This window comes from Oncorhynchus kisutch, linkage group LG11, assembly GCF_002021735.2.
Source record: "Oncorhynchus kisutch isolate 150728-3 linkage group LG11, Okis_V2, whole genome shotgun sequence".
NCBI lineage: Eukaryota > Metazoa > Chordata > Actinopteri > Salmoniformes > Salmonidae > Oncorhynchus > Oncorhynchus kisutch.
In genome coordinates, this window is record NC_034184.2 from 68,932,513 (window position 1) to 68,947,256 (window position 14,744).

The 14,744-nt window shown below is 38.5% G+C and overlaps 1 protein-coding gene across 8 annotated transcripts; it reads right to left on the minus strand.

Annotated features, from left to right (window-relative positions):
* Nucleotides 1-618: 618 nt before the first annotated feature.
* On the minus strand, nt 619-14,103 carry tfap2a (transcription factor AP-2 alpha). Of its 8 annotated transcripts, none has more exons than XM_020494487.2 (7): nt 13,976-14,103; nt 9,353-9,769; nt 8,131-8,182; nt 6,587-6,812; nt 5,858-5,976; nt 3,404-3,545; nt 619-2,564 (listed from the first exon to the last, which is right to left on the minus strand). In XM_020494487.2, the coding sequence occupies exons 1-7, from the start codon at nt 14,009-14,011 to the stop codon at nt 2,282-2,284; spliced, it is 1,275 nt and encodes a 424-aa protein (XP_020350076.1). In that variant the 5' UTR covers nt 14,012-14,103; the 3' UTR covers nt 619-2,281. The 8 variants fall into 8 exon arrangements, with proteins under 8 accessions (XP_020350076.1, XP_020350073.1, XP_020350074.1 ...); XM_020494484.2 differs by having other exon boundaries at nt 9,335-9,769; XM_020494485.2 differs by lacking the exon at nt 13,976-14,103 and adding an exon at nt 12,095-12,422.
* Nucleotides 14,104-14,744: the final 641 nt, after the last annotated feature.

The window sequence follows — 14,744 nt, forward strand, 5'->3', positions numbered from 1 at the left end:
ATGCAGCCAACAAAAACAGCCCTGACAGACAATGGCTCGCTTCACCTGCTACAGCACTGCACCGCAATTATGCCAAGGACATGTACAGTTAGGCTTCATTCACCTTATTTGAAAACAACTGCTTCGGAATAAAACAGACCGTATGGGTTTAAAATATGCAGATAATAAATAACCGCTATTTTGGAAAATGTAAAAGAAAAGGGGGGGGGGGGGTTGAAGAAAAGTTGCTCAGTAGGCCTAAATCTATCTCGATGTCACAACATCCCCATGCCACAACGCTCTCGACTAGAACCAGAGAGTGGAAAATAGAACAGAGCACAGACACAGGATATGCATATACATCCACCGACTCCACTCCACCATGCTTCAGTAGAGATTGATTTCGAGGTGCATGCCATCAATACACAATCAAAACTCCATTTGAATTCGCTTATGTAATGCATCGTCCCCGTGGCTTTAGGCAAGCAAAACAAGGCTACAGCAGGTGTGTTAGAAGCATACATGATCATTTGCATCGACATGACTACAACGAAGCCTATGGGTAGAGATGTGAGCAAATATAAGAGATATCCACAGGCAAACGTATTTGTCATATCATTTAACTGAATGCAGTTGAAATAGGTTTCCCACATTTTATTCCAACTGAATGATGTCAAACAACACCAATAATTACAGACAGGCTAGTAATAACAAATATTTGATGCATGTCTTAAAAAAGCTTGAACAAAAACGAAATAAAGAAAACAATAGAGTGGTAGGGAAAGGCAAATGTAATAACCTTCAACACAGCCATATAGATCTCACTGATTTTAAAGAACGGTTTTGCTTGAGGGCTGGCGCTTCACACACACACTTCAAACACCAAAGAATTCATTGTTTTCTGTGTCATTTGGCATGGTAAAAAAAGCTCGGCTCCGGTTTTGAATGATCCTGTGCTCTGAACTATGAGTTGAAAGTATAAGTTGTTTTATTATACTTGAGGGAAACAATGGGTTCAGCTGCTTATTGCAAGGAACACTCGTCAGGGGAGAGTTAAACTCAATTACTGTAACCGTGCTGAATAGAAAATATGGCCAAGAACGAAAATACACCCGGGCGTCTCAACCACTGAATAAAAAATGAAAATATATGAATAAAAATCAACATGAAGCGTATCAAATGTTTATTTTTTTCTGGGCAACAAAGGACTATAATACATTGACAGGCATGGGAACTATTGCCAGCACAAGTCTATACAATACAGCTAAAACCGCCTCCAATTTGGACATTGGACATACAAGATATCAGATGGTCCCAAATGCTTAGAATTACTTCGAACATAAAAAAAATAATCAAAAGACAATATCCATTTATTGCTTTTATGGTGCTTCAAGGGAAGAACAAGTGAAACGTATTCTGATTGGCACAACACATAAAAGCTTGTATAAAAACAAGAAAGTAGAAACACAAAACAGTTCTCTTCGGGGTCTCGATTATGCACTTTTCAATTAAAAAACTGAATGGAATAAGGATGATATAGCTAGAGAGAAATGGAGGTTTATTTCTATTAAATTTGTTTACTTGCTTCAATGTCGCCTCAACATGCTACAAGAGGGCTGAATTGAAATATCCCAGAGAAAAAATACCCCCAAACTTCTGTTTTCTAATAACCATAAAACCACATGAAGAACTAACCGAATATTTAAACCCACTAAAACAGGAGGCACCAGATAAATAAAAAAGAAGTTTCAACAGACGCACCATATTTACAATTCCCATTAAATTACACATAAATAAATATATACATACATGAACACAGATTCCCTTATATAACCGTGAATCGTGTTGAAATTCAAAGTTCAAGTTGGTCGCTTGGAGTGAGAGTCTACAACTGAAGTCATGACATGGAACTCTGTGGATTTTTTTCAAGTTTATTATTCACAATACTGATAATAATTCATCCTCTTTTCGCTTCTTTTTGTCACATGGCTACAATCGTAAATTGAGAGATATAAGGGTCGCTCGATTTCAGTCCGTTGCAGCTCATAAAAAGAGGGAGTACATAAAAAGTCATAGATGTGGCAGAGATCTTTCCCTCTCTGGATCTGTTCTTTGCGCCTTTCAGCATTTTTTTCTTTTTAATTATTGTGGGGATCTTGCGCATCACTTCCCGTGAATCCAAAGTTGAATGGTATTAAAAACAAACATGTAAAATCATCGCGAGATCAGGAAGTGGCACGTTAACTTGATCAATAGTATTTATATGTATTTATAATATTTATATTGGGCTTTCAGGTGGGAATCACTTTCTGTGCTTCTCGTCTTTGTCTCCGCCTTTAGTGCCGCTGTCTGAGTGACTGTTGTTGTTCAGGTACATTTTGTCCATGGCTTTAATCGCCTCGGTCAGATAGTTCTGGAGAGCGGTGAGGGCCGCGCACATGGCTGGGGTCCCGAATCCGTGAGAAATGAGACTGAAATGGGTCAAGCAACTCTGAATCCCTGGCTCAAGAATAGGTTGTGGTCGAGAATTCCCCAAGGGCGTACGGTCCTGGGAAAGCAGGTCTGTGAATTCTTTGCAGATTTGCCTAAAATGGGGAGACAATATATATGTTAATTACAATCATAATGCCAGTCTGCCCCTAATATGACGTATAGGCCTATACAAGACATGTTCAAAGATCCTATTAATTTTATGTAGTTAGTACTACAACATTAGAATGTGGCCTATCGCATATTTGCTCAAAGGAACGTATAAATATAGTGTCGTACTATGTCTACATGTTAAAATGCAGTGGGGAAAGGTTGACGTTGGAGTAAAACCAACTATGTTTCAATGCAATCCCAATCACATCAAACAAAATGGTTGCATATGGATGAATCTGAGGCCTGTTCAATCGACCAATTACAGTAAACTCCATATTGGATAGTCTCAGATAGGCTATTCGTGCACGTGTTTTATTCAATGCTTACGCAACGCCAAAATGCTTGGCATGAATCGAATACAGAGCATGGATATCAAATTCAGTACGCCTAATATTAGTTGAAAGTGTCTAATTCAAGAAGTGTTTGTTCATTGTGGCATTTTGTCGTGTGCATAACATCACTTGATGACCTATTTGGCTAATTAGAAGGACAAATAATTGGACATTAGTCGATTAATTTGTATCCAATAATTTTTTTGTCAGTTTTAATGTCACATCCATTCAATAGCCTACTACAATGTAACACAAATAACGAGTCCATAAATCAACACTTTAGAAATGCATGTGAAATATATAGGCCTATCAAAAATCCTACAAAAAAATATAAAAAACGAATTTATAGAATTGACCACGACCATCCATTTGTGTTCGCAAACACTGTCGATGTAAACACGAGAATCACATTTTTTTTGACATATGAAATGTGATAATATAACACTTACTTCGTTGCCAATAACATGTTTTTCCTCTGGACTTGTTCGTTTGGGTCGGAATGCTGACGGTTTGTATATTCAGCTACTGCCTTGGCTGGAAACTCAGTCTCGCATACGTAACCAAAATCTCTGGCAAGATGCACGGCTTCGCCTGAGAAGGAAAGAATGGATTGAGTATACTATATTGCTCTAAATTGGACATTAAATATAGACCAATTAACACTTCCATTTAACACATGATTCATCTAATGAACGTCCTCTGCCAAAGAGAAGGCCTTGTCTTTGCATCAAATTCTAAATCAGTAGGCTATAGGCTAGCACTTGTACCTTCCATCAGATGATGGATTATTTTATTTTTGTTGTTGTCATTTAGCAGACGTTGTTACGCAGAGAGACATTTGGGTTAAGTGCCTTGCTCAATAGAACATCTACATATTTTTCACCTTGTCTGCCCGGGAATTCGAACCAGCAACCTTTCGGTTACTGGCCCAACGCCCATAACCGCTAGGCTACCTGTTATCAATAAGAGTCAGGCCCCCATTCCGTGAGAAGAGTTAAATATCAGGGAAGCAATATAAAATGCCATAAGTAGCGTCATGCATATCACCATGTCATTGCTTAGCCATCCCTAAACATTATTGAACGTCCAGCAGATCATACAACGAAAGCAATTTTAAAAGGCTATATGCAAATCTCGCTCCTACAAACTTTAGCCATGAGAATTATAGGTTCATTCCATTGAGGTCTGCCTTTTTTTGTAGATTTTTTCAAGTCTTTGGTTTTAATTTCCTGAAACAGTTGGGTTTTTACTGCGGGGCTTCCTGCCATAAGCCTCAACTCCGGAAGAACGCATGCGCCAATTAGCATCAAAGCTCAAGTCCAGTAAACTCGTTTCCATAAAATGGAGCGGATCATAAACAATAACAGCACTTCAGAAAAACGTAGTGTCTCTTCACTAAATAACCGAGTGCCCCCCCCCCCCCCCCACACACACACTGTATCGCAAAGAATCATATATTTCTTCAACCTCATTACCATACAGCACCCAATTTCAATGAAGTACAATGAATATTGCATTCGCTCCACGGCTGTAATGATTAACAGGAACCAATGAACCGTCCCAGGCTTTCACCTTTAAAATCCACAGCTCACCAAATACCACCGCACTGAATAATAAGGTTCAACTTTGCAAGCAAAATGGATTTATTCAATAGCAATGGCATCCTCATAGTGTGCCACAATTACCTAATTTATTATTTAATAGTCTCACAACATATAGATCTTCCATAGGTCACTTCCACTTCAATCACAGAGAAACAGAAAGTGTCCCTGCATGTGTGAATAATAGAAGTCTAATAACAGTAGCTGTAGTTGTAGCTGTTGGCTAGTGGTCCTACTACTACTAGTATTACTATAACTATGATTATTACTACTATTACTACTATTACTATAACTATGATTATTACTACTATTACTACTATTACTATAACTATGATTATTACTACTATTACTACTATTACTATAACTATGATTATTACTTATTACTACTTTTACTACTTTTTCCAATAACTATGATTATTACTACTATTACTACTATTACTATAACTATGATTATTACTACTACTAATACTACTATAACTATGATTATTACTACTGTTACTATATCTATGATTATTACTACTACTAATACTACTATAACTATGATTATTACTACTATTACTATAACTATGATTATTACTACTACTAATACTACTATAACTATGATTATTAATGCAACTACTACTACTATTACTATAACAATGATTACTACTACTACTACTACTACTACTACAACTATGATTATTACTACTATTACTGTAACAATGATTACTACTACTACTATTACTACTACTACAACTATAATTATTACTACTATTACTACTATTACTCCTATTACTATTACTATAACTATGATTATTACTACGACTACTACTACTACTAGCCTAATATAGGCCTTATAATAATGATCATGATAACAAGCCACTATAGGGTTAATAAATCAATCGATCCACCTCTGCCAGAGGTGAAACAGCTCCAAACTCACGCTAGACAATAAATAAGCAAATGCCCATAACCCTGCTTCAACAAGGAGCCTAGTTCATCTGGTACAAACTAGGCCAGTCAGGCTTACCGAACCCATCTCACACTGTAGTAATCTATTCTAGGACCACTTTCACGAGAGGATTGCACACACGACGGCTAAAAACACAGGCCAATGTTGCGAAAAGCCTTTTAAAATTATTACCATCATCCTCTCTCTCAAAAACACACATATATCCTTCATGCATGACTGGTTTGCAAGTCAAAGTCAGTCCAAATTACATGGATGAGCGCATATACTGATTTCGAATGTCCCCCCTGAAACCGTTCAAAGCACCTGCTATCCCAGGAACCGGAACTCAGATCATTTACAATGCAACTTACCTTCGACTAGTGACGTCAGCAGGGTAACGTTTGCGGCTTTGCGTCTACCTGCAGGTAGATTTAATCCGATTTTATCCAATTTCTCTCTGAGGGACCTTCCGCCATTCTTAGACTTGGCCCTGTGACAAGAACAGAAAAATAGGTTGTATGAATAGGCTAATTTGTAAAATGGCATGTTTTTTATTGTTTTATTTTTACCATCATTGTTACACACTATCTGATCCAAAAAGGTCTGAATGAATAAGTATGTTATTAATCATATTATTGAATCAAAGATTAGGTTACTATCTTGATTTAAAAAACAACAATGCCATAATAGCATCGTCTTCCTTCCATACACTTCTATAACACTATCGGTGTCTACAGGCCTATGTGTGTGTCAATATAGGCTATGTATTTTCAAATCACTGAAACGACTTTATTTGAATGCACAGTGTATACCCAAAATACTGGCTTTGTGTCGAGGTTGGAATCTATAGACTAAAAACTGAAGTAGTTTACTGTTGTTGGTGTAGGCCGAAATATGATGTGCGTAAAACTAGTCTTACAGGGTTGAGGGTAAGGCCAAAAGGCCTACATTAATTTGTGGGCTACATTGTGAGTGTAAAGTTAATATGGAATTTAACAGTCTGCCTTTTGGGCTGTTTTAAATGCAGGAGGTATCACGCTTGGTCGATTTTAATTATACCTGGGATAAAGAATGAGGAGCGACATTAAAGTCCGGCTCACCTTCTCAGCACCCCGCCCAGCAGTGACGCGTTGAGGCACTCAGGCGGCGAAAGGCGTCTCTGCACTTCCGCCACCGTGACCTTGTATTTTGATGTGGAGCTGAGCAGAGACAGGCGACCCGGAACAGAGCAGAACACCTCGTTGGGGTTTACCACACCGCCAAAAAGACCATCCTTATTTATCGGAATGGCGGAGACGTTGTTGTTCTTGGATAAAGAAACTGGACCTAGGGAAGAAGGAGAACAATTTCTGTGAATCTTATTCAATGTAGACCATTAATCAGATGACATTCATATGAAACGCGGTGTGGGTGTAGAGGCCTACACACAATTAAAACAATTGTCATAGGGTATGACAGGCCAAATAATAATAATAATATTAACACGAATAATAAACATTAATAATGATAATATAGGCCTATTTATTGTTTTCTTATTTTGGTTATTAGGCCTTTCGCACAAAGGCCTAACCATTGCAAAATGTTGTACCATATTGTAGGCCTCGTATAGGCCCAATATTTGTTTAGGGTAGGCTATCTATGCAATTTGAGCTCTGAAACATCGCACGCTTTTGCAGACGTGCGCGCACACATGTTGCAATACTTAAAACACACACACACACAGCACGCGAAAAGTGCGAAGCCTTTTTTCAAATATCCACGGTCTCCCCAAAAATACAGTCGCGCGTGTGATTTCACTTTGCAGGGGATACCGTTTTGTGTGCTGTAACCGGAGACAAAGGGACTAGCGCTTTTGGATAGATCACTTGTGACATTAATAGCCCAGGGGAGGCTAATAGAGACGATAGGAGTTAAACGAACTCTTGAGATTACTAATATAAGAGCCAATTATCATGTTGATGCGGAAAGAGCATCTCTCAAGATTTATCCCCTGCGCATCTAATTTGAACTGACAAAAGACTCCACATGGCGAGAGGGGTAACGTTCAACCTGACCATGAAGTAGGCCTAGCACGCCAGAAATGGTCTTGTAGGAGTAAACAATCGAATTCACACGCAATTATGCTAGGCCCATATATGATAATGCAACACTGAACGCATTATTCCATAATCAACCGAAGCCAAACACTGATGGAATGAGACTCTATAAATGGTTTAAAGACCTTGCCTATTTTTGCAGCGTATATTTTTTTCCACCTTTGATGCAGGATCTGGTATCATCCTGATACTTAATACATAGAGCATTACCAACTGCCATTTTAGATTTGCTCCCGAACGGGCCTATATTTACGATATATAGCGAAAAGATGCGTCAACACATTAAAACCAATAGACTAAACAGCATAGCCTATATAGGGCATATTCGCATCTGACTATGCCTACTCTGAAATGCTGACATTGGCATTAATTGATGAAAAGGTGCATGCAGTTAGTTTGATGCACTCGAGCTCACTTAATAAAAAACACTGCGCATTAATCCACTTGGTTCAGTGAGGCGCTGACTACCGCACAAGCTCCGGAGCAGAGGGGTGGTGTGGTGTGCAGCTTGTGGAAACATACATGGCATCTCGAAGGAAATTGCTTACCTTTTTTAATTACAGTCTGATCTGGGATGTGAATTCCTTGATCCTCAACATGCTGCAACACACAGATGCAAAATACACTATTTAATATGGAATACAATGAAATTTATTTAACATGTCATGCTGTTTGCAAAAGACTGGCATGTAGCCCACAAACCAAATATATGATGGGCCTGTTATTATTTTCAATGAGGGTGATATTGGCTATAGCTGTTGGGCAGTGCGCGTCATGCATATCAGACTTAAATAATGAAGCTCTGTCGCCCAATAATCGTGACCTCATTCCATCCGCAGAGTGGATACTTACGAATAACTATGAATCCAAATTGTATTCGGAATAAAGGTGGTATTACACGTCGTGCACGCTAATTGGGGATTAGGCATTTGTTTTAGAAAAAAAACGTGTCATTGTACAGGCCTTTACTTATTTGATGTATTCGTATTACCTGCAGAGCGATGGAACTTAATCTAAAACATGGTGCTCATAGTGTGCCTGCATGTGCAAAACTCCCGAGTGGACATTTTATTATTGCTCTCAGCCTCCCGCTCATATCGGGACTTGAGTATTTTCAATGAGCACAATTAAATTAAAGATGAAGGGAGGATATCCAGAATCATGTCCAAAAATGACAGGGAATATTAATCAACAAGCGCGGTATACCATCCATTTTGTGAGAGGGGTTGCAGATCATATTATAGTTCTCAGAGCTTCAGCTTTGATCTGTTTGCTTAAGGCAAGTGTTTATAACACTATGCATCTTTTCAGTGGAGGGAGGGGGTCAACAAAATAATACGGATTATAAAGTGCAAACACAGCTCGAGAATATAGACTGAATAATCCATGCAAATAGGCTTTTATACAGTGTTTCACTCGAGAGCCGTTTGTAAAATGTAATGTCTGTTGGAACATTTACATAAAAAGGGCTCTGTCAATTCAATGCAATGGTTATGGCCATAATCTTTGACCATTTCTGCATTTATAAAATTGCATGCCATGCACTGAGTCATTACATGTAGGCCGTGACATTTCATACAGAGCTGCCAATTTACAGCAACAAACACTTAGGCTATAGAAGGCTACGTGTGTAGGCCTAATAATAATTTAAAAATAATAATAAGAAAAAATAATAACAACAACAATTATTATTATAATAACAACAACAACAATGTAATAGTAAAAATGTAATAGTAATAATAATATAATTACCAAATAATGCTGAATTACCTGAACATCTTCTAAAGAGTGAGGTATTCCATGGATTGGGATAGAATCTGAGAGTCCCGTATCGATTCCGTGGCCCGACGGCAGGAGCACTTCTCTACGGTACTCCCTACAGAGCTGATGGGGCAAGCCACGGTGCTGGTGCAGCAAACTGCTCTCCTGACTTTGCCTCTGGCCCGGCCAGCCAGGGTGTTGTGGCTGCGGCTGAGCGTGCAGGGAGTTGAGGGAGTAGGGGTCGTTGACGTGCGAGTATGGGTCCTGAGACTGGGGGTAGATTGGCTGGTAGGGCGGAGGAAAGTACGGTGGCTGGAAGTCGGAGTTTGGGGTATGGGAGAGTGGAGGGGCGCTATATGGAGACTGGCCCACGCCTCCCAGCTGAGGTAGCCTGGCTGTCCCATTGCTGGTACCGTCGTGACGATCCTGCAGGAAAAAAGAATCGGAGAAATTAAACCTATACACCAACCCTCCATTTTACCCGTTTTCACCGGGGCCTTTATGGACTGTCACCTTCCATAATTGAATGTCTATTCAAAGTCGTTGGTTGAAATAAAATCAACAGCATTTATCTGTTGAACGCAGCAATAATAGCCTAATAATAATAATAATAATGCTAACAATAATAACAGTGATAATTACTGTAGGCTAATAACACACCCGTAGGCCTATTTGATCATTTTCAGGGGGGAAATGATTACAGTTGAAATATTTAGATGAAATTAAATGTGAGAGCAATCTTGCATTCTTTTTATTTTTTGTATGATAGTTTAGCAAAACTATTTGACTAAAAAAGGCAATAATCGGAGTCTGATTGCTGCACGAAGTAGGCTATAACTGCTATAACTGTCTTTGCCACCGAGTCCAACTTACCATCGCGGAAAAGCTGTGCACTAACATCTGCGAAGATTTTCGAGCGATTCAAAAGAGAATTTTCAGAAGAAAAACGTTGATAAAACAACGAAAATGTACGAGCAAACAAAATAATGCCAGCAACAACACTATTGAAAGATCACGGAGCCCAATGTTCAGATAAGCACCACCGAAGAACGATAATCCATCAGAATTTGGTTAAATTCCCACTGCCCTTCATTCGATTCTAAAATGCAATGTTTGGTCTTGCGGATTTATGTTTAAAGTTTCCTGTATCCCTGTTCCGTCTTCTGTCTCTATCACTGTGCTGTTCCCTCGACTGAGCTCATATTAGCAAAGAGCTGCTTCTTTCCTTGGACTCCTAATAGCAGATATTCATGACTATTAATATTACACGAATTCTTAATAAGGGAAGAATGGTCGGAAATCGAGCGTGAAGCGAGGAAGCAACTCAAGGCAGAGTCTGCACTAAATGACGTCCATTGAATGAGGAATCAGTATATCTATCTAATCAGAGATGGGGAGAGAAAGAGGGAGTGAGTGAGGAGGGGAGAGAGAGAGGGAGACAAAAAGAGGGACATTCTCTTGCGTCTGACGAATCAGAGAGAGGGGGGAACATTTTAAAAGGTTCGAAGGCAAGCACAAGTGAAAGAAAGGCAGAATGAAGGGGGGACCAGAGATAGAGGAAGAGCCATGGACGGAAACAATGTGCACCTCTGATTCGTGTGAAAATCCAGCAAACGCTGAGGGCATCTCGGCTGGCACATTTTTACTGTTCAGAGGGCGGTTGTCTGCTCGCCATGTCCCTTTGTTTTTCACTTCAGTTTCCGACGCCTCGCTTTCCATGGCCCTTCCCCAGTCTCTCGAATGAATTAATCCACGGTTATTTGAATACAAACTACGCCAGCCGAGCTAACTTTCACTCCGAGCAAATATATTCAAAAGTTATTATACGGATACGCAAGCTTAAGACATCCACTTTCCACTTCTAACCTATTTGCACGCGACCATTTTGACAAAACAGCAAAAGAGTAACCATTATGAAAACACGGTAGTTAACACTGATTTCGATAAAAACAGAAACAGGTCTATTAGCATAACCGTAAACTAAACTTGAATGAGAGAATAACAAATTTCAAACACGGGCGGCGAAATCCAGGCCAGCGTTTCTTCCCTGCTCTTTGCATGCGTATTCTCCAGACGCGGTTAAAACACGTTCAACTGGCTGCACCACTCCTAAACAACTCCCTGATATGACTGCCAAACTTTCTATTCTATAATAACAATCACACAGCGTGTGCAGTGCACACACACCACTAAGGGCTCAAAATGCACCGATTTATTTTATAAGAATGTAAGGGATAGGCATCCTATTATTTAAACACATTATTTTAAACATACTTCTTTTTCGATTATACAGTCAACACATGTATTTTGGGTATGTCTCCATATGTACATTCTCTTACTTTCTATGTACATTTAGCATGTTTCAGCAGTGAGTTTTGAAATCATATTTTATACAATTACGTTTAAAATGGTATAAATATATAAATGTTTTCCTATGGGTTTGCCATGTATTACTTTCATTTATTGATGTGAAAATGTATTATTATTATTGCTATTACTTTATTTTCACTGTTAATATTGAAACTGTGTAAAATGTATTTTTCTACACAATTAAAAATTGCATTACTCCATATCAAAATAGCTAAATATCTAACATATGAAATAAACCAATATGCATCTGTATATCCTTCAATGAATTAAATATGTTCCCAGACAACTGTCAAAACAATTAGAGATTGACAAAATGAAAATAAAGCAGTATACCCCATTAATTTCATGAAAACAGCAATAAATCAAATATGAGCCTCTTACCTCGCAATCTTCATATTTTATATTATCAGTTAATTTCCAAAGCATTTTCATGAGTTGTGGTGGATATTGAGAGCGCCTTTCCTTGTTTTACACAGTGAATTGTGCTCTAGCGGAAACTATTTTAGTTGAGCTTGGCTGTCTGCGCTCTGAGATCTCCCTCTAATGGTGAAAGTAAAAGGCTCGCGCACCACTGTAATAACATTCGCATTCCCTCATTAGCATATCAACAGCCGCTTGATTCCCATCTGCCCAACACCAATGGACAACACAGGTAACACTGGAGCGAGATTTCACATGTATTTACTTCTCCCACATTCAATGAGAATATACAGCAGGAATTGAGCGTACATTTTATAAGCATTCTCTATGACAAAAAGGCAACAACACACCCTGCACCTGGGGGTGTGAACGTTCATTTGATGGCTATGATAAAACAAATAATTGGATAATACATGTTATGTATTAATTTGCTTCCTTTGTCGTGCATATTCGTTTTAGGAAATGTGGTTTCATAAAAACAACTGTTTATGTAACAGCTTCATAAAAACAAGTTCCATCATCTCACACCCTATATGGGCCTATGGTACAATCTGTCTGGTCTTACATTTTAGGATGGTTAACTTGCTCTGAAGAGCGTGCCACACGCAAATACTCTATCTAGTGCTCTCTTCATACTTTGTTGCCAAACTGATTTTCGTAAACTGTTGTTTTAGACGTATTGAGAGTTGAGACCATGAAAAGCTATTCTGTCACTGTCATGCAAAAGAAGAAACAATCTAAAGTAGGTATACAGCTCCATTGATGACATGTAAGAGCGCCGTTTTTGTAATGTAAATAATTAACACAACAACATAGCTTGTTTAATGTGAATGAGGGTCTGAAGTATTTGGGCGGGTCAAGAACCAGGTCGCCAACTCCTAGGCGTTGGCCTCTCCTAGTTCAGATTTACATTTTTGGTGGGGTACCTTTACAACCGGTTGTTATTAATGAGAGGGCCCATGAATCTAGATCACAATGACAACTATCAGCGGGGTAAAGGTGCCTTAAAAAATAACTCGTGGGGTGTGTGGGTCTGTATGTGTTTCTATATGCTGCTGTGTGGATATTAGAGGTTGTGTGCTTTTGGAGAGTGGAACGAAAAGGCTCAATCTCTCCATGGCTTGGATTGTTTCACCGACCCCAGTTTCACCGCGTTAGAAAGTTCTGTTTTACAATCGACATGAAATTATTATTTAAAAATCAATTGCATTAGGCCAACATACCCCTCCAAAGTAATAGGCCTACATCGGAGAGATTTGTTTTGACATTTTAGATGACAAGAACCACAACTTCCGGGCGAGCTATAACTTTAGTATGAGATGCCATTTATTATATCATAGACGAATTAACATCTATAATGATAAGTTGGAGCATACTATGTATGATTTGTGCCTTTTTATTGATTTTATTCACATTTCAATAAACACTAGCCTATAGCAAAACAATACATTTTATATCCTAAAGGATACTCTATAGGCTATTATTTGCTTCTATATAAGGAACGGTTTTCTATAGTCTTAAATTGCATGATATATAAAGTGATGTAGCCTTCTATGCAAGTTAAACCTGCTTTCCCCAAGTTATTACGAGAGCCAATGCGCTATTGTTAATCAGGCGTAAATAGGAACATTATCGACTTTTGCGAGAAAAAAGAACACTGTCAAAGTAAAAATAATTAAAACTATTGAATAACTGTATAATATTTAGGCTAAATATAGTGCTTGCCTACTAATTCTACAATGAAAAGTTGATGGCAATGCATTTACCAATTGTGGCCATATATTCGACATATATTACACAACTAGCCTACACGTTCTTTGTCTTGAAATAAACAGCACATACCTGCCAATCCCCCATTTTGCCCATTATTGACATCATTGTTTCTTCAATTTGCCTGGATATGGTAGATCACACGTCGTGTTATCTCATTGAGGCTTCCGTCCATAAGCCAATTTTTGCTTTTACTTGTGGTGAACGAGATCAGCTCACCTGGCCATAAAAACCCTCTGGGCCACCTGGTGGCACATGCGCAATAGACCGGATGTGTTAACCTACCTGAAGTTGAGGTAATGCTCTTTTGTGAATATGCTTTTGGGGCTTACTGCGTTCAATTGTGAATGAACATATGGCTGGAAAGTGTGTGGACGAAACTTTCGCACAGAATCTGTTTTTTTTCTTTCATCCATGGGCTAACTGTTGTGAATACAACAATATAACAATATCATTTGCATACCATTTATATATGTAAAATACAAAAGTAAATGAAAAATCTATATATTATTGAATATCAACATCATGTCAATATCAGTTGATTATAAAATATTTATTCACATTAAAAATTAAACTGTGTCAAGATAAAATCTGAAGGTTAACTGTAACATCATTACTTAAACACAATCTACCAGGTTCCCTTACGTGTATTGGGGTCATGGTTTATTTATCATCTGTTTATTTCTAATACATACTTATGAAGACGCCTCAGGCCAGAAATGAATGAGCTCAGCTCTTCACCAGGCACACCAAAAAATAAAAAGAGCAACACGTGCGCTCACCGAGGTGTTATTAATGGTAATGATGGTCGAAAAGTATTTTCTTTCTAATTCTGACGGGA

What these genes read in the sequence shown, in the direction of transcription:
- tfap2a (XM_020494483.2), bottom strand. Translation starts at nt 11,062, where the DNA reads ATGGAAAGCGAGGCGTCGGAAACTGAAGTGAAAAACAAAGGGACATGG. An exon ending in GCTGACGTCACTAGTCGAAG is followed by an intron (nt 3,546 to 5,857) that starts GTAAGTTGCATT and finishes TTTCCTTCTCAG; the next exon opens with GCGAAGCCGTGCATCTTGCC. An exon ending in AACATGTTATTGGCAACGAA is followed by an intron (nt 2,565 to 3,403) that starts GTAAGTGTTATA and finishes TCCCCATTTTAG; the next exon opens with GCAAATCTGCAAAGAATTCA.